Raw genomic sequence first — 21,185 nt, 5'->3', positions numbered from 1 at the left:
AAGGCAACAGGTGTCATTCTTCAATTGTTTATACTCAGTGCAGTGTGTTTATGGGTGAAGTCCCAAGATACCTATCACCTTTATAGAAAATCAGGAGTCTTATTTTTATTTTCAGATTTGGGCTGAGATGTCAGTGGAGCGAGCAAGCACAAAAAGTGTCCGCTTCACAGCACTCGACACAGAAGGACAGCTTAAAGTCTTTTTGGTCATGGGCAGCCCGAAAGACATTGACAGACTGTACAACTCCCTCGAGTGGAGAGTTGCTACTTCAAGGACACAGACTCAGGATGAAGTAGTAGCATCAGAGGTTAAGAAATTGAAACCAGAGCATTATATGTCAGCAGCCAACCCTTCGTCTTAGGGATAACAAGTGTTTTGAGAAGGACTACAGAGGATTTTAGTAGTTATTGAAGAAAATGTGTGTGAGGGACCAGAACGAGTTTTCTTAAATGATGAAAAATGGTTTAAGTGAGATCCAGCATTCTTCTCTTTATATAATTGACATTTTACAATAAGAACCTCATTCCTGGTACCATACGACATGCTTCTTGTGAAGTAACGATGGCCAAAGTTGTAGTCGTAGGTAATGCACACAGAAAGTTGTCTTGCAAATTATATCTATATATTTTCTTTTATACAGTAGGTGTAATACTGGGAGAGTCTTTTCAATGGTTTACCACAAATATTTTCCACAAGTATTGGTTTGAATGCTCTCCTAAAATGTGAATGGGGGAGTTACCAGGTCTGGATGAGGCAGAGTGGATAGAGCGAGTGTCCAGCAATGGACTCCATTAGTATTTTCTATGAAAATGTAAAGTTTAGCAAGACTTGGACTAAAGTACGTTTCTTTACACTGTGTAAATCATTGTGATTGATGCATGTATGGCATTTTGCAACTTCGCATTAACTGTATGGGAAGTTGTATGGATCTGATATTATTGTGGATACCCTCAACCATGTACAAAGTATGGAGTAAAAGAAAGAAGTGATAAACAGAGACTCAGCAAAGGGCACAGAAGAATTCAAGTAGATAGCGATTATGTGTCAATTTCATATGAAAAAGATGAAATAAATTGTGACGTTTGAAAATCTTTTAAATTTCTCCTTTGGTGGTAGAGCAATCTACTTCCCTCATCACCTCACTAATGTGTAAATTTAACAACAAGTAACATCACTTATCTGTCAGTCACTAGCTGAACAATCCCTTGCCCTGCTCTCTTACAGGAAACCCACAGCCCCCAATTCAGTCCATAAGCCATCCAGTGAAGAAATTCTGTGGAGCTGCCTGGAAGAAAAGCAAAAGGGGAATGTCTATTGAGCAGGGAAGGGAGAAGGCAGAGAATAGGTGTGAGTGGAGAGTGGTTGTAAATGGACGATAATTTGACACAACCCAAAGAGATTTCTCCTCGTTTTCACTATTTTTTGGATGAGGAGACAAGGAGGGAGGGTTGCCATATAAATGAAACAGCTGGCTCTGTTGTGGATGTGCTTTGTCTTACTGCATTGCTTCTGACCCAGGGCAGTGGGTGGGAGACGGGGATGACCCTTCATCCATGAGGAGCTAAGATGAGAGGAAAACAAATGGGTAGGGGTGGGCAACGGATGCCTTGGCTGGCAACTTCCTTTACAAGGAGGAGGAAGACCTTATTATATAGATAGCTTGGAACGAGGAAATCTAGGATAGCATGGTATAATGTGCTCTGTGTCTTGTATAGTAGTTCAAGGGTAATTATTGCTTGGTAGATGTTGTGATGCATGAGGTGGAATGGGTGGGGGGATGGGGGGGTGAGGTAGTATGTGTGAGCAAAATTTGACGCAGCCTGAAGGGATTTCTCCCCGTCTTCTCCTTTTATGCATGAGGGGACGCAGAGGGGGGGGTCGCCGATTTAATGAAGCGGCCTTGCTGTGGATGTGCTGTAACTTGCGACACTGCCTGTGACCCAGGGCAATGGACAAGGTGCAGGGATGACCCGTCATCCAGGAGGTGCTAAGATAAGAGGGAGGGTGGAGGGGAGTGGAGTGTATTTAGGGATGGAATGGGTGGGAATGATTTTATGCCTTTTCTTTTTGGCTACCTTCCTTGAAAGGGGGAAAAAGCCTTGGTATATATATATGTATGTATGTAGATTTTGTGTAGTTTGTGTTTGGGAGGGATCAACTGTCATTGCAATTCTTAACTGCCTTGGAAGTCATTTCTCTGTGAGGTTGATTTATGGACAAGAGACCAGTGACAGGTATCTTACAAGTGGTGGGCAGTTGTGTTTTGATTCTTTTCATGATCAGTCTTTCCATCAGTTTGGATGTGGTGGATAGGAGAGAGATTGGTCAATAGGATGATGGGTTTTCAGGTTGTTTGTTTGATTTTAATGGGAATTATATGTGATATTTTCCAGATTGTTGGGATTTTGTTGTGTTTCTGTTAGGGTCTTTATTGGGGGTGGGTGTTTTAGATGGATGTTAGATATATTCTATGGTCCTTCAGCATTATCTTTTATTTTTTTACTTTAATAATTTTTTCTCTTATTTATATATATATTAAGAATATGTTAAAGAATATATATATGTTAGAATTAGAAATGGAGAGAACAAATGGTTTGAGTTAAAGGTGGGATTTTGCCAGGGGTGTGTGTCATGTTTCCTTGGCTGTTCAATTTATACTTGGGGTGGTGTGGGAGGTAAATGCAAGGGTAATGGGCAGGGGATTGGAAATGGTTAAAAAAAATTGGAGAAAATTGGGAGATAAGCCAGTTTGATGACGACACTGCACTTGTAGCAGAATCAGAGGAGGGATTAAGGAAGTTAGTGATGGAGTTTGGGAAGGTGTGTGAAATATGGAGTTGAACATAAGTGTGGGTAAAAAGTAAGGTGATGAGATGTACAAGGGGAGAGGATGGCAGTAAATTGGAAGTGAGTATTAAGGGAGAGAGACTGGAGGAAGTGGATAGCTTTAGATACTTATGTACAAATGTGGCAGGAAAGGGAAGAGTGGAGGTGGAAGGAGAATGTAGATTGAGAGAAGCTAGTAAAGGCCTTGGGGGATTAAAAAGTGTAATAAGGAATAGACATTTGGGAATGGATGCTATGAGGAGATTGTATGAAGGAGTGATTGTGCTGGCAGCACTGTATGGGGCAGAAACAGAACATAAGAGAGGAAGAGTTTAAATGTGTATGAGATGAAATTCTGAGAAGTATGGTAGGGGTTACTAGGCTGGATAGAGTGAGAAACAAGGTGGTGAGGAGGCGAGTGAGGATGGAAAGGGAGTTGGGAGATAGGATTGATGAAAGAATATTGGGATGGTTTGGACACATGGAAAGAACATGTGGAAAAAGATTAGTAAAAGAGGTGTGGAAGGAGTGAACATGAGTGGGCAATCAAGAATGAGATGGATGGACGGGGTAAAAGGGGCATTGGGAAAGAGGGCAAAGTCTATTGAGGAATGAAGGGAGAAGACAGAAGATAGAGGTGAATGGAGAATGGTTGTGTATAGATGATGCTGTGATCCATGGAAAGGAGTGGGTGGTAGATGGGGAATGGTGAGGGAGTAGGTGTGAATGATATTTTGACGCAGCCCGAAGGTGGATTTTTCCTTGTCTTCTCTTTTTCTGTATTAGGGGAGAGAGAGGAGAGGGTCGCTAATTAAATGAAGCGGCCTTACCGTGGATGTGCTGTGTCTTGCTGCATTGCTTCTGACACCCTGGGGAGTGGGTGAGATGTAAGGATGACCCATCATCCAGGAGAAGCCAAGAAAAGAGGGAGGGCTGGTGAATGGGAATGGAGTATGAGGGGGTGAAATAGTGGGCATGGATTTGTGATTTTGACTTTGGCTACCTCCCTTGCAAGGGGGAAAAAGCCCTTGGTGTGTGTGTGTAAATCCACTATTTAATCTCTACATAAGTGCTCCTCATTCCAAATCCACAGCTAAAAGGAAAGTAGGTGTAAAATTGGTAAGAGACTGACAGAGAATTTTGAAAAGAATAAAAAGATTAATAATAGGAAGTGAAGAGGGGATGTGAGTCAGGTAGAGAGGAAGAAGTGAAGATACATACAAAGATATATCAAGGCTTTTTCCCCCTTACAAGGGAGGTAGCCAAAAAGAAAAAGGCATAAATCCATTCCATCCCTAAATGCACTCCACTCCCCTCCACCTTACCTCTTATCTTAGCACCTCCTGGATGACGGTTCATCCCTGCACCTTGTCCACTGCCCTGGGTCAGAGGCAGTGTCGCAAGACACAGCACATCCACAGCAAGGCCGCTTTATTAAATCAGCGACCCCCCTCTCCATCCACCTATGCAGAAAAGGAGAAGACGGGGAGAAATCCCTTCAGGCTGGGTCAAATTTTTCTCACACATACTACCTCACCCCCATCCCCCCACCCATTCCATCTCATGCATCACAGCATCATCCATATACAACCATTCTCCATTCACCCCGGTCTTCTGTCCTCTCCCTTCCCTCCTCAACAGACATTCCCCTCTTCCCTAAACCCCCCTTCACCCCATCCATCTCATCCTAGGATGCCTCCTCATGTTCACTCCCTCCACATCTGCCTTCCATACCTCTTTTACTAGTCTTTCTTCACTCATTCTTTCCATGTGTCCAAACCATCCTAATACTTTTTCATCAACCCTATCTCCCAACTCCCTTTCCACCCCGTTCTCCTCCTTACCTCCTTATTTCTCACTCTATCCAGCCTAGTAACCCCATCATACTTCTCAGACACCTTATCTCAAACACATTCAAACTCCTCTCTTCCTTTCTTATGTTCCATGTTTCTGCCCCATACAGTGCTATTGGCACAATCACTCCTTCATACAGTCTCCTCTTAGCATCCATTCCCAAATGTCTATTCCTCATTACACTTTTTAATCCACCAAGGCATTTACTTGCTTCTCTCAATCTACAATGTACCTCCACCTCCACTCTTCCCTTTCCTGCCACATTTGCACCCAAGTATCTAAAACTATCCACTTCCTCCAGTCCCTCTCCCTCAATGCTCACTTCCAGTCTACTGCCACTTTCACCCCTTGTACATTTCATCACCTTACTTTTACCCACATTTATCTTCAATTTTATTCTTTCACACACTCTCCCAAACTGTCACCAACTTCCTCAATCCCTCCTCTGATCCTGCTACAAGCACAATGTCATCTGCAAACAACAGTTGGCTCACCTCCCACTTTTCTCCATTTTCTTTAACCATCTCCAATCCCTGACCCACCACCATTGCATTTACCTCTCGCACCACCCCATCCATGTATAAGTAAGATGGACAGATAGTAATAGAAGTGAAGGTGGTAAGGGGGAGATGGTTATAGAATTTTAGATGTTGAATGTGGAAGAAGTTAGGGATTGGTGGATTGTGGCAATGGGAACTAGAAAGATGACTAATGAAAGAGGAAAATCATAGGGATATAGGAAAGATAAGGTACAACAAGCATTCAAAATAATGAGAGCCGGTAAGGCACCTAGATTGGATGGGTGTCATGCAGAGTGGATTGGCTTGTGAGGTTCATTGTGAATGTAGAAGTTTTAGAGAGATCAGTTTGTTAAATGTAATTGGAAAGACTTATGGGTGTTAATTAAGAACATTAGGAAAGGAACAGAGGGAGTGACTGGTGAGGAACAAGGTTTTAGGAAGGATGGATGCATAGGTCATATTTTTGTGTGAAGGCAGACTTGTGAAGTTTATGGCAATTTTTTTCTTTATTTTATTATATTTATTTATTATTTATTTTTTTATTTATTTAGAGAAGACTTATGATATGGCACACAGGGAGACACTGTGGGAGGTATTGCAGATACTGTATATGGGATAGGGAAATAATTATGAAGGGGTCAAAAGCTTCTACATGGGTAATAAAGCTTGTGGTAGGGTTGGGAATGGTGAGATTGAGTGGTTTGAGGTGAAGGTGGGGCTGCACCGGGGTTGTGTTCTGTCACCATGGTTGTTCAGTGTGTATATGGATGGGTTGGTAAATGGGTAGATTTAAGGGTGATGGGCAAAGGACTGAAGATGGTACAGGGACTGGAAGGATGTGGAGTGAGTCAGTTGTTGTTTGCTGATGACACTGCACTTGTGGCTGGGTCAGAGGAGGGTCTGAGGCATGGAATTTGGGAATGTATGCGATAGGAGAAAGTTGAAAGTAAATGTGGGTAAAAGCAAGGTGTTGAGATATACAAGAGGGTGGCAGTAAGCTGGAGGCAAGTCTGAGAGTGTATTTTGAAATTTAAAGGTGTCTAATTTTACCAGAATAGAATTTTAGGACTTACCAAAATCAGTAATAACTAGATAAATTACAATTTTTTTTTTTTTTTTTATTTATTGCAATTTAAAATTATGTCACCTGCTTTAGCCATTATCATAAAACCTACATATGGCACCATCTGCTTTGCAGTGATGTCATGCATTGTCATTGCATTTGATGAATAGTTTGATAAATAAGCTTAGAAAAATAAAACCAGGAGAAACAATAAGTGAATAACAAAGAAATTACATAGAATAAATATAACAAGGGAAAAAACAAAACAGAGCAGAAGATAGGGCATGCAGTATAGGAAAAAAAAAACTTGTCATTGGCTGGAACAGATTGTTATGTTCTTAGTAATAATTGTAGTGAAGCATTTGTTTCTATATAGTGTTTAAACAATTAAAATAATGCATCTAACTTTCATAAAGAATGATTAGTTTTATCTAGTAGTAAATCATAATTTTAACATTTTACTGACACACAAAGGCTGAACTGTAAAAATATCTATTATGTTGTAGACATCATTGTTTACAAAGCTTGTGGCATCCAGGAGGCATAGTGTGAACATGCTGCAGGATTTTCTAGGAGCACACTGTAAAAATATTGAATGCATCATGTATACCCTTACCTTTTTGAATGCCCAAAGACAGCATTGCAGGACTAACATGCACACAGGTAAGCATCAATGATAAACCAATATGAAAACTTCTTCAGGGAGATATTTCAGTACAAAATGATAGCTCATAACTATACTGTTTATCAACACATCGAGCCTGTTGTCAGAGATATTCAGAGAGTCGAGATTACTCTCAAAAGAAGATTAACAACTCAGTATTGTTTTGCTACAATATGTTATTGTCAACTGAGATGGCTTAGGTTGGTATACAAACCATGAAGTCATCAGAAATAATACCAAGAGATGGCACTGTATGCTGTGTTTAAGAATGCAAATTAGCAAACAACAAATACTTTCATCAAGAAGCTCCTTAAAAATTACTTTTTAGATAAAATATTTGTTCAAACATGATTCTTGTGAAAATAAATAACATTACGAAAAAAAAGAATGCAAAGCTGTACCTGGGGAAGGTGTTGTCCTTTAAAGGAGAGAGGTTAGAGGAAATAAATAGTTTTGAATATTTGGAGTCACATGTGACAGGGAATGGAGGAGTGGGGGTAGAGAAACTGCACATACATATACCAAAGGCTTTTTCCCCTTTACAAGGGAGGTAGCCAAAAAACAAAGGCATAAAATCCACTCCCACCCATTCCATCCCCACATACTCCACTCCCATTCACCCCCTCCCTCCCTCTTATCTTGGCTCCTCCTGGATGATGGGTCATCCCTGCATCTTGCCCACTGCCCTGGGTCAGAAGTAGTGTCACAAGACAAAGTACATCCACAGCAAGGCCGCTTCATTTAATCGGCAACCCCCCCTCTCTGTACCCTCATGCAGAAAGAGAAAAGATGAGGAGAAATCCACCTTTGGGCTGTATCAAATTATTTTTCACACATCATACTCTTTCACCCCCCATCCCCCACCCACTCCCTCTCGTGCATCACAGTATCATCCATACACAACCATTCTCCATTCACTCCTGTCTTCTCCCTTCCTTCCTCAGTAGATATTATCCTCTTTCCCAATACCCCTTTTACCCCATTTATCCATCTCATCCTTCGTCGCCCCCTCATGTTTACTCCTTCCACCTCTACCTTCCACATCTCTTTTACTAGTCTTTCTTAACTCATCATTTCCATGTGTCCAAACCATCCCAATACTCTTTTATCAACCCAAACACTTGCTGCAGCCACCACAAACACATCACACCCGCTACACTACATAGCAGAACACCCACACACACCAAGAAACATTAAAACTACACCCATAGACCTTTATTACACACAGATACTCTCTTCTCTTCCTCCACAACCACCAAATACCAGCCTCCGGAAACATATTCATAATCATATCACTCACCGCTCCATTAACACACTGAAAGACAACACACTGCTGCATGCCAGACCCCCTGATATCCACCCTTCTGAATCCTCTCTCCCACGTAAGGACAGAGTCCACTTGGCCAGACTGTGATGCGGTCACCACCCAGCACTTCTAAGCTACCAGAAGAGGCTGGACGACCGTGTTGTGAACAGCTGCCCAGGATGTAACACTTCACCCCATACCATACAACACATAATGGAAGACTGCATTATACACAATCATGCTCGCAAACAGCACAACATACACTCTATAAAGGATTTGTGGGAAAACCCAGTTTCAGCTGTGGCATTCCTTGGGGAGACGGGACTGCTCGGACAGACAGTCTAGGAAACGACAACAACAACAGTCAACAACTCCCTTTCCACCCCTGCTCTCCTCCTCCACCTCATTTCTCACTCTATCCAGCCTAGTAACCCCTATCATAATTCTCAGGCACCTCATATCAAACACATTCAGATTCCTCCTCTCTTATGTTCTATGTTCCTGCCCCATACAGTGCTGTCAGCACAATCACCCTTTCATACAATTTCCTCTTAGCATCCATTCCCAAATGTCTATTTCTCATTACACTTTTTAATCCCCCAAGGCATTTACAGTACTTGCTTCTCTCAATCTACATTCTACCTCTACCTCCATTCCTCCCTTTCCCATCACATTCGCACCCAAGGATTAGATGGATGGATAGTTAAGGTGGAAATCGACCACATTTCTCCAACCACCTCCACCCACTCCCTCTGCCCAATACTCCAGGGTCACTTCCAGTCTGCTGCCACTTTTACTCACATTTATCTTCAACTTCTCTCTGTACCTATATAGCGTTACTAACCATTACAATATGTCACATGCCTGACACATGATCCATACACACAAGAAGGTACTAGCCTTTAGCAATACCTCTAATCTTGCAGTCCTGCACATTTCCTTCTGACTTCGATAATGCAACACATCATAACAATGCTACATCACGCCATCGTCCAACAAAGATTACCGACACAAGTACCTAATGTCACCAGACAGTTCATTAAGCTTTCCTTATACCTACCAAGCTATAATATTGTAATTCCAGTACACACATAATGTTTAGGTACATCCACAAATTATATTACTAAACCCATTACAATGCAACTAACACTTATATATCAACATAAAAATATCAAATGTAAGATGTTTCTGACAATCTACACTAAACATGCTTCGATAGGCTTATTCCCCTTTATATACAGGTGACTGCGTCGCCAGAGATAGAGGAGACATTCTCCCACATTAGGTATCTTCTGGTCATTTTATTGAATACGTTCCTTACAATATAATACAGAAATGAAGAAATTGGAGAGGTCAATGGTTACATGAGTCATGTTCTATGGGTGACACGGGATTCTCCAAAGAGTTCTAAAGTACCACACATATTTTGTTGAATACAAATTATTGGCATATGGTCTCTTATAAAAACAGCCTCTAAACATTTCAGTTTCTTCCTGTTACTATTCTTAACCAAAACTGAAGTGCTTTTATTTAAACGGTCCCGTGTAATGCTGGTATTGTGGGATTTTGTCAAGTGGGATTTTATTGCGCAATTTTGCATGTGTTGTGTGAGCCTCTGAGTTAATGTTTGTGTGGTATGGCCCATATATAGGCCATACCACACAATAAAATTATCAGAAGATGCCTAATGTGTAGGCGAAACATTGTTAATGTTAGTTTTTATTTCCAAACATGGACCTGTTTGGAAATATTATATTTTTTCTCCCTGCTTCAGAGAAGAAAATACTCGGAAGAATAGAATGTCTAAAGAATATCACCAATGCAGAGTATGCTGTGATTTTTAATATATATATATATATATATATATGTACTATAAAAAATAAACTGACAGTTTTGACAATAATACGACTAGGTGGTCGCCCAGAGCCTAGCACTTATATGGTAAATTGCGGACACCCGCGTCTTCGTATTAATGTAAAGGTATTTCGAACTTACAGGATGAAATTTTGTAGCACGATGAGTCTGAATTGGCCTCTAAGAAAGATTTAGAGGAATTATTAGAAAAAATGAAAGAAGAAATGAAGAAAGTGAAGAAGGGGCAAGAAGAAATGAAGGACTTCATCGTGAAGGCGGTAAAGAGATGGAGTGACGATGACGACAATGATGATTCGGAAGACGAAGTTAGGACTCCACCACGTAAACGACCTAAAGCGTCCAAAGATGTTGTTATTACCGGTACTGAATAAGCTTTACGTTGCGTGTTCCCGGGTTACCAGCTGGGATTCGTTAATAGTGTACACGAGTTAAAACCGGCTCGAAATTGTGTATATAAAGAACTTTTCTGTAAATCTTTCAAAGGTGAAGAAGTTGTACCAGAAATAACACCTGCTTCCGATAGCGAGGAACTTCCAATTGCTGAGGAGGAACCAGAGGACGGAATAACTGTTATTCCAAAATCAATCTTTTCGATTTCCGAACAAAAAGCCTTCGCAATGATAATGCCAAGTTTTTCAGACAATGAGACCAGCGACAATGAGTCTGAATTGGCCTCTAAGAAAGATTTAGAGGAATTATTAGAAAAAATGAAAGAAGAAATGAAGAAGGGGCAAGAAGAAATGAAGAAGGGGCAAGAAGAAATGAAGGACTTCATCGTGAAGGCGGTAAAGAGATGGAGTGACGATGACGACAATGATGATTCGGAAGACGAAGTTAGGACTCCACCACGTAAACGACCTAAAGCGTCCAAAGATGTTGTTATTACCGGTACTGAATAAAAAACCTGTATGGGTTCCTCTCTTTTATTATCTAAACCAAACTGAACAAATCATACATTAAAACAATGAGGGTGGAGCCCTGGCCGGCGTCAGCTGGGTGCTTGTATATATATAAAATGACAAAAAATGCGCCCTCAGAAATAAACAAGTAGTATCTAAATATCAAGGTAAAGGTAGCTTTCATAACAGTAAAGATATCTTGTCCAGCAGTATGCAATGGTTCCCACATCATAATCTAAATCTAATATCCAGACCCCTGTGAATCATGTAAATCAAGTAACATTATGTTCTTGGCATGAGTTGACTGCACCTGCTCTATCTTTCATGAAATCTGCTGGCATTATGCACATTGATTTCTTTAAGTTTACCTACATTTGCCAATGTTTTTTAACATGTGCACACAAGCTGCAAATAAGCCCGATGTGAGTTAGCATTAACTTTAAATCCTGAAATATCCTCAGTAGGGCCTAAATATGGTAAGAGACTTCCTGGTAAATGAATTTATGACAACATTCACAAATATGTAACACCTGTTTCATGGAGAGGTAAGTGGGGACCTGAACTCACATTGTTATTCCCGATAGGATAATTATTGTGTTTTTGTTGTGCCTCTAAACATTCCTACTTTGTTAATTCCATTCTGTTGGCTGTCAGCACTTAGAATCTAACGTTTAACCTATATCAAGTCCAATTTCTAATTTGTTCTAAAGTAACATTACTTCTATTGTGGTTAATTTTGTCCAAAAGACAACTTGTGACTAGTTACAAGCAGATGGTCTAAAACTTGAATACTGCTATCGTAATGCTGTAAGTATGGCCGGACACAAGTATTTAGAAATGTATTCTAGATATAAACTCCCAACCATTGTTTGTGCCGTGTAACAATCATTCACTTTATCTTGCTGGTGTACATGTGGCTAGTGTTGAATAAAATCTGTTTTTTTTTTTTCCATTGTAAAAATGTACACATCTTTCTCAAGCTCTCTACACAGGTGGGGTGTTCTTAAAGAACATGTGCCAATAGCAATCCACACAGTTTCTAAGAATAGAAACCCCCATTGCTGTGACTTCACAGTGAGTGAAGGATATAAGCAAGATTGAGAGAATACAAAGGGCAGCAACCAAACTGGTCCCCAGTGTGGCAGATAAACCATATGAGGAATGACTAAATACTGGATCTGCCAACTTTGAAAGATCAAAGAGAAAGAGGTGATATGATTACAGTATTCAGGTCACTAAAGGGGGTAGATTGCATTGACAGAATATATCTGATTAAAAATGGAAGGGCTTTAAAAGGTCACGGGAGTAAATTACGAAAGACGACATGTTGAAAGGATGTGAAGAAATACAGTTTTCTATACAGATGTATAAATATGTGGAATAGCTTAGAGGGTGATATAGCCCAAGCTCAAACAATACTGTACATTAGTTCAAATTTAGATATGATAATTGGTAGTCAAGGATAGATTAAGTTGGAACTGTACATGAATTTGAGTTTAGGTATGTTAGAAAATTAGAGAATAGAAGACAGGACCCAATGAGCATTGCTCATTTCCTGTATACTACAGTTAGGTAAATATGGGAAATCCCATGCAATCAAACAAATCTGTACGCCTCACTACATTATTAATTTTCTTCTGAAAAATATCCATATCAATTTTTTTTTTCTTTTTTTTTGAGGGATCCAACTTAATTTAGCTTTTCAAAATGCCAGTCATTAAACACTGCTGCTATGGATTATGTTGTAGTAAATCATGTTATGAGGGTAAACCGCATATGAAGGGTGTTACTGATCCATTTTCCCAAACCACATTTGTACTTGGAAAAATGTCAGCAATGGGTTCAGGCATGTGGAAGGGAAAAAAAGACACATACAATTGCAGCAAACACTTCGTAGGTGAAACTGGGTCTATTAATGGCCATCCACATCCAATTCCTGGCCACTCAAGTTCAGAACAGGTTAGTCCAAGCACTGAAATAGTTCATTGTTGTCCAATTCAAATTCATACATGGTTTATTCATTCATTGTCAAATATAGACCCTCAGAGGCTTAAGCTTGCATGGTATTGGTAGGTTAGGCCTAGGCCTAATGACAGTATTCACCATGACTGATGGAGTTCTCCTCTGCATTAGGCCTAGGCCTAATGACACTACAGTATTCACTATGGCTGATGGAGTTCTCCTCTGCAGGTAGTTGCTGACCTGGCTTGCATCCCATTTACCATTTTCAACTGTTATAGACAATGTTGTGTGAGCACCTGATCCAACACAAGATTTCACTCTGAAAAATTAAAAGAGCAAAATGTAAAAACTCAATAATTTACTGTCAAACTAGGGCTAGGAGGTCAGTGCACACACACACACGTAGACGGATTCACAACGGAGATTGGAGCTCCGAAAAAGAAGGGAAATTTTCATGGATCTCAATGCCGTGGAAGTACCTTTTTGTATTTATAGGGAAGGGGAAAGCTCATGGTGTAGTGGGAAGGTGATGAAAAAGGAGAAGGGGAGGGATTACTGAGGGAAATGGAAGTAAATGAGGAAGGGGAGGACTTAGTCCAGGCAGGCAGATGCCATGTCAACAAACGTGGCCCAGAGGATTTTGGAGATGAAGAAGGAATTAACAAAAATGTAAAGATTAGAAATATAGGTAAAAGCAGCATAATGGAAGGGGAAGATAATAATTTCCATGGATTTAATGAAGGGGTAAAGCCAATGGAAAATATATACTAGTTATAGAAATGAATATGTACAAATGTGCAGAGAAGAAAAAAGGAAATATGAAAAAGATGTCATAGAAAAATGTAAAGACCAACCAAAACTATTTTACAGATTTGTAAATAACAAAGTGAAAAACAAACAAGATTTAGAGAAACTACGACAAGAATGTGTTGAATACACAGAAATGGCAGAAATTATAAACAAGCATTTTAAATCAGTGTTTACAAGGGAGAACATACAACCTAGTGATATCGAATGGGAGGAGAAAGTCCCCCCTATGAAAGAAATAGAACAAGGAATGAAATAATGAAACACTTGAGTAATCTTGATATCAGAAAATCCCATGGACCAGATGAAATAGCAAACTGGATTTTGAGAGAATACAGGAATGAACTGGCAGTCAAAATACATAGCCTAATAAACAGTTCATTGAAAGAAGGAAAAGTTCCAAAAGGTTGGGGAAGAGCAAATATAGTACCTATATATAAAGGGGGAAACAAAGAAGACCCTACAAACTATAGACCAGTCTCTCTAACAAGCACAATAGCAAAAATTTATGAAAGAATTATCAAAAGTAGATGGGTAAGGCATTTAGAAAAAACAACGTACTAAATCCAAGACAATTTGGATTCAGACAAGGACGATCATGTGTCACAAACTTAATATGTTTCTATTCAAGGCTAATAGATATAATACAAGAAAGAGATGGTAGGGCTGATTGTGCATTTCTAGACCTGAAAAAAGCTTTTGACAAGGTGCCACATAAGAAGTTGCTTAAAAAATTAGAAACTGAAGGAGGAATACAGGGCAAACTGGTGAAATGGATGGAAGACTTTTTGCAAGAAAGAAAAATGAGAGTGGTGATAAGAGACAAACACACTAATTGGGATGAAGTGATAAGTGGTGTTCCACAAGGAACAGTTCTGGCCCCAATAATGTTTGCTATATATATTAATGATATGGATGAAGGAATTGAAAGTTATATGAGCTTCTTTGCGGATGATGCAAAACTGTTGAAAAAAGTGAACATTGAAGAACACTGTGAGTCACTACAGAGTGATCTCAATAAAGTATGGGAATGGAGCAGGAAGTGGGAGATGGAGTTCAATATTAAGAAGTATAGTATAATGGAATTTGGAAGAAGTAAATAAAGAATAGTGGGATCATATAAATTGGGAGAAGGAATAAAAAAAAGTAGAAAATGAGAAGGACCTGGTATTCATTATTATGAATAATATGTCACCTAAGAAACATATAAACAAGATTTTTGGAGAAACTTATAATTTAATAAGATCAATCAAAGTGGCATTTACATACCTGGATGAAGAAATGGTGAAGAAAATACTAATCACTTTGATAAGACCAAGATTGGAATATGCAGCAACGATGTGGTCACCAAGTACAAAAAATGTATAACAAAACTTGAAAGAATACAAAGAGCAATTACAAAATTGGCACCAACACTCTCAAAACTATCATATGAAGAGAGACTAGCAACACTTGAGCTACAGACATTAGAGCAAAGAAGAGAGAGAGAGGAGATTTGATAACTATAGAATTATGAAAGGCATAGAAACTATTGATAGAGAGGTTCTAATAAAATGGGATGATAGAAATACAAGAGGACACGAAAGAAAATCAAGAATGACAGTTATAGAAGAGATCTAAAAAAGAACAGCTTTCCCCACAGAGCAATAGATATTTGGAACAAGTTAGATGAGAAAGTGGTGTGTGCAAAAACAATACATGAATTTAAAAACAGTTTAGATAAAATGAGATATGAAGATGGGACACTACGAGCATAGCTCCCCTTCCCGTAAAATACAACTAGGTAAATACACACAAGACACATATATGTAGTACCATGCTTATTAAAAAAAAAAAAAAATTAAAATCCCCTTGGCAATTGATTGACTCCCCTGGCCTAACATGCCTAATCAAGTAAATATAATTTGAATATGAATTTGGTATTGTCTATGAAATATACATTGCAAAGCATACCATCAGCAGGCTCCCATAGACTGTGACCTATAGCCATTCTAACTTAAATAAACACTGATAAAGTACGACCTTGAAAGCCTTAAAACACTGCAATAATTGGGTAATACGATACATGTAGACTTGAAACAAAGTCTAGACATGTTAGAGGAAAGACCAGACTGACCATATGATGCCGTGGAAAATAGACAGTACCTGCTCACAAGTTTGCCCGTGCTTCCACTAGTTTTTAATCATTGACACTCCAACCCCATCTTGGGTATTGGTTGCATGTTATTGTGAGGTTAAAAGCTGCTCAGTAGCATGCAGCTGATACTTTAGTCTATATGGGGTGCCCCTTTTGACCAAAGCCACACATAATTTTGTCTGTAATAGAGGAAATCTCTATTCATAGAGAATTTATGATACTTTATTATAATGTCACTGCCCCCCACTCTTGATACTAGCCTGTACCACTTCTCTGAATATTAATTTCCTTTTTTTCACCAAACCCTATGGTGGGGGAAAATAATACTGCCACCAAGTGTTCCCACTTGAATCGTAAAAGCCGACAAAAACAGGATGGGGATAGGGCTAGGCATCCTTCTCTCTGTAGCCCCAAAGGGGACATTCCTAAAAAAGCAAAGGCATAAGAGGGTCTGGGAAGAGTTTTCCAACCAGAACCATAAGGTTTGGGTCTTTTAATAAGCGTGGATGTGGTACAGATGAGAGTAGAAGGGAAGAGATAGGCAGTATGTAACCTTGCAATTTTGTCTAATGAGAGATTTTAATGTGGTTTTTGACGGTGTAACTGGAAAAATGCAAGAATAAAATCCAGAACATTTTAAATAAATGCAATATTATATAAACTGACAATTGTCTACATTTAATGTGTTCTGCGTATTATCTAAGCACTAAGTACTTAGTAATACTTTTATTGAAACATGTAAAATGCTGCAAAATTGAAATAAATATTAATGACTGCAAAGAAGAAAATTTGTTCCATATATGCAACATACATACATACACAGCCAAAAAGAAAAGGAAAAAAATATATATGCAACAGTATATTTAATTTTAGGTTGAGAAAATAAATACAAAATTGCTCCGGGCGCTCTAAATCCACGCTACGCCACAGTTATCACCCAGTTTTCATAAGATTTGAAACAAACTAAAATAATTAGATTATTGGCAACAATCATATCTTTCCAAGTTACTTTAACAGAAGTTTGTTTTGAAATGAGTTTGGCGCTCCCGGGTAATTCTTATGATCGTATGCAGTCGATTACTTGACTTCTGAACCATGTTTCGGAAATCTACCCATTGTTCCCGTGATGGACACCGCATATGTTTTAAACTGAAATAATGCTCCCAGTAATAAAGTATATGAAGTTTACCTGCAAGTAAAAAAATATCAGTGCATGAAAAATGACAAAGCGAGACAGTTTATTCGAAGACGCTAAAATTTTATCCTGTTTAGAATGTAGTTTCATTTTAACTCCATTTCACAGGCAAATGTAACCACCAGGCGTGCCAAGAAATCCGAATTGGTACAGTTTGTTTATCATAGTAGACAATTTTCTAATTAATTCAGTGCTTTTATGATGGTTACAATTTCAATGGGAGATTGTGAGTATTTCTTTGATTGTAGTAACAGGAGTAACAGGAGTTACAGGAGTAACGCATATGATTATGTGGACCTGTCTCTCTCCCCAATTGTCATACATGTGAAGGATAAGAGGTTTTAAGATGTTTTAAAGGCGATGAATGATGTTGAAGTGAACTATTGAGTACAGGAAGCAAGTAAATGTCTTGGTGGAATAAAAAAGTTATATGAGAGGTTAACATTTGGGTTGGATTCATATAGGTATTGAGTTTGTAGGCACAAGTTAAAATGGCCCCACAATTGTGCAGCTTTTGCACATGTGACACACCAAATATGAATACAGAAATGTCCAAGATGAATTCCATAACTAACCTACAGTGCTCGACAAGGAAGTACGAACGGTTAGCGAGAATGAGTGATGAGAAGAATGAATGAGTCATAAATCTACAAACAAAAGGTCACTTCGTACCTCTAATACAGGGGTTCCCAAACTTTTCAGCTCATCGACCCCCTAGTAAAGTTTAAGATTTTCTATAGACCCCCAAACTATTAATTCACAAATTATGTCAATTTATTAATATTATTGGTGTTGTTACTGTTATTAATGCTATTATTATTATTATTATTATTATTATTATTATATTTGTTATTGTTATCATTATTACTATTATTATAATCTTAGTCATCAATAGTGTTATTATCATCATTATGATTGTTATAATTTTTGTTGTTGATATTGTTTTAATTCTTTACTGTAGTTCTTGTTTGGTCTCATAAATCACTTATGGTAATTCTAAAGTACTATAATCACAATTTTCGTGTTTGTGGATTTTACTTATTCTATTCGTTTATTTTCATTCGTTATAAAAGGGCCAAATGGCAACATTCATCAAGGCGACGGCGCGGCGTTCCAATAATGATAGACACTTTCACATATACATAAACATGTTTTAAAATATCTATAATTTACCAATAGCTTTAAGAGTGATATTATATGTTCTTTATTATATTACTATAAGTAATATTTAAGCCAATAATATTACACAAGCTCGTCATCTTCATATTCACGATGTGGTTGTGTGTATGTGAGATTCTCCCTACATGCACAGAATAGTGAGGATTTTCGACTCAAAGTGAACTGACATGGTTTTCTTGGCTGGCCAGTCTCCTATGTAAGGTATATGACAGTCTTTAAGCCACTGAGTAACACTACGAGCAGTGTGGGCTGGGGCGTGATCTTGTTGAAAGATGTTAGCACCTGAACTATTAAAAGAATCCTCCAGGGGGGGGGGGGTAAATGATGTGGACAAGGAAGTGCGAACGGACAAGTGGGCGGAGCATGCTATCAATCATCCCTCAGTTGCCTCTTAGCCTTGGTGGTAAAGCTTTTTCTTCCGTGAGTGTTTTGGTGACGCCACCTAGGCGGTCAGTGTTTTCTACCCTTAATATGGGCAAGAACAAGTATTTATCACAAGAGACAATATCCCAGATCATAGCTTTACATGAATCTGGTTACCAAACAAAGGAAATAATAGAGCAGGTTGGGGTTGGCAAGACGTCTGTGTGCAAGTGGGTTGCCATTTTTAAGGAAGAAGGTGGCTGTGACACACCCGGTTACAAACCAAGGCAAAAGTACCCCAAAAAGACATCCCCTCGTTCTAATGATGTTATCAAGAGACAGTTAGAGCACAATCCACGTGTTACCGCCAGAATAATAAAAGAAAGTAACCCGGGACTCTTTGGGGAGGTTAGTGTGCGAACAGTTAGCCGCCGCATTAACGACCTTTGGTACAGAAGCTACCGCCCGGTGAAGGAGCCTCCTCTCACTCTTAACCAGAGGCGCCGTAGGGTCGAGTTTTGCAAGAAATATCTTCAGTGGGATGATGACAAGTGGCTGGATATTCTCTGGACCAATGAGTCCACCTTTACTGTTACTGGCAATAGGGGTGGAAACGTGTATCGGCGTGCGGGTAGTGATCCTCTTGACCCCCGGTACGTTCAACAAACAGTGAAACACCTTGATTCTCTCATGGTATGGGGAAGTTTTAGTGGAAGAGGACTTGGGAGCCTTGTTGTACTACCGAAAAATGTAAAAGTGAACCAATATGTTTATTATGAACTCTTAAATGACCACCTGGAGGATTCTTTTAATAGCTCAGGTGCTAACATCTTTCAACAAGATCACGCCCCAGCCCACACTGCTCGTAGTGTTACTCAGTGGCTTAAAGACTGTCATATACCTTACATAGCAGACTGGCCAGCCAATAGTCCTGACATAAATCCAATAGAAAACCTGTGGAACCACATTAAACAAGACCTGCAGGGTAAAGATACGAGCTCTGTGCCCAAGCTCGAGGCAGCCATTCGCCAATCCTGGGCTAGTATAACCCCTGCACATCTTGCCAAGTACACCACTTCCATTCCAAACCGCCTTCGTGAGATCATTGCACGTAAAGGCCACCCATCAAAGTATTAGAGGTAAGAAGTGAGGGTAAAATTTTACTTTTGACCATTGTAGGAATATAGCAATACAAAATTAAATAGTAATTTTGTAAATTAAAATGTATGAATGTAATATGCAATTTTGTGTGTGGAAATGAAAATATAAAAAGTTGCTAAAACAGATTTCTGTAACGAAGTCGTGTACGACGAATGGTACGCCATGTTTGTTATGGTAGATGCCGACGTCGGAGAAATGAAAGGACGATAAATTTGTCTAAACTAAACTAACCTAACCGGTAAAATTTTACTTTCGACCATTGGAGGAATATAGCTTTTGTTTATTGATTTATGACTCGCTCTCCTCATCACTCATTCTTGCTAACTGTTCATACTTCCTTGTCGAGCACTGTAGTATGCATATGATGTTGACCAAGTACAAGTCTTAACCTAACTTGCCGTACCATGTCCACTTAACCTAACCCACCTCATATAAAACTACGTAACCTAATCAGTAAAATTCCAGAATCACACAAACACAGATATTTAACATGAAACTTAAGTTGACCAGTAGTCACTAGCATAACATAATGTAACCATTCCGTAGGAAAAAAAAAATAGGTCTTTCTAATAACAAAAATAAAAATGAAAAATGTGTGTGATACTGGAGTAGAAAGTTAAGAAACCATACTTTACCTACCTAAGGCTAATCTAATCAACAAACCATTTTTGAATTTTATTCATCATTTCATTATGTGTTGATGGTTCTTCTTACATTTTTCCAACTACTGTTGGTTTAGTGATTTTGTGTTTGTCTTGGCTTATCAGTAACAAATGAGTAGTATAGTTTAGGCCCACCTTTTTATTTGTCAGCAATAACCTTTTCCATTTTTTTGTGTGATAATTTTTTGCCTTTCTGTATTCTTTCATAATTTTATCATTAGTCTTTATAGTCATATCATAGGCTTATCATTAACAAATGAGTAGAATAGTTTAGGCTCACCTTTTTATTTGCCAGTAATAACCTCTTTCAAATTCTTTTCCTTTCTGTATGTGGTGGTTGTGTTTGCCTTTCTGTATCGTTCCATTTATGAGTGGCAATTGTTGCATTGGAGAGATGCATTATGTGCAAGTGTGATGGATCATGTTTTTGAGCTTTTTTTTTTTTTTTTTTTTAGATGTGCACACCTTCATGATATAGCATTACAAAATCATACATTGATTTTTTGAATTATAAAACAATGTAATATTTTTCTTGGCAGAAATCAATAAGGGAAAACATTGCTAAAAGCTATACACTGGAACAGGGAAGAGAAAGAGGTGATTTGTTGACCATATACAGAATTATGAAAGGGTTGGAAATTCTCGATAGAGACTACTTATTAAAGTGGAACAAAAGAGAAACAAGAGAACATGAAAAGAAACTAAAGAAAG

General features: G+C 38.7%; 2 protein-coding genes across 4 annotated transcripts in view; one reads left to right on the top strand and one right to left on the bottom strand.

The window, feature by feature from the left end:
- Nucleotides 1-1,089, top strand: part of RanBP3 (ran-binding protein 3) — a gene marked incomplete in the record, with an annotated part of 80,147 nt that extends 79,058 nt beyond the window's left edge. For both annotated transcript variants that reach the window (XM_076206898.1, XM_076206897.1), the window contains 1 exon segment: nt 116-1,089. In XM_076206898.1, the coding sequence (XP_076063013.1) occupies nt 116-361 (246 nt within the window).
- On the bottom strand, nt 709-20,938 carry LOC143038040 (uncharacterized). 2 transcript variants are annotated; one of them, XM_076206900.1, is made up of 2 exons: nt 20,755-20,938; nt 709-13,289 (listed from the first exon to the last, which is right to left on the bottom strand). In XM_076206900.1, exons 1-2 carry the CDS (start codon nt 20,859-20,861, stop codon nt 13,037-13,039), a joined length of 360 nt encoding a protein of 119 aa, XP_076063015.1. In that variant the 5' UTR covers nt 20,862-20,938; the 3' UTR covers nt 709-13,036. The 2 variants fall into 2 exon arrangements, with proteins under 2 accessions (XP_076063015.1, XP_076063016.1); XM_076206901.1 differs by lacking the exon at nt 20,755-20,938 and adding an exon at nt 17,685-17,792.
- Nucleotides 20,939-21,185: the final 247 nt, after the last annotated feature.

This window comes from Oratosquilla oratoria, chromosome 23 (assembly GCF_046742065.1).
Source record: "Oratosquilla oratoria isolate Oo_2021 chromosome 23, ASM4674206v1, whole genome shotgun sequence".
NCBI lineage: Eukaryota > Metazoa > Arthropoda > Malacostraca > Stomatopoda > Squillidae > Oratosquilla > Oratosquilla oratoria.
The sequence above is the reverse complement of the archived record's forward strand: the minus strand, read 5'-3'. Positions and strand labels throughout refer to the sequence as shown.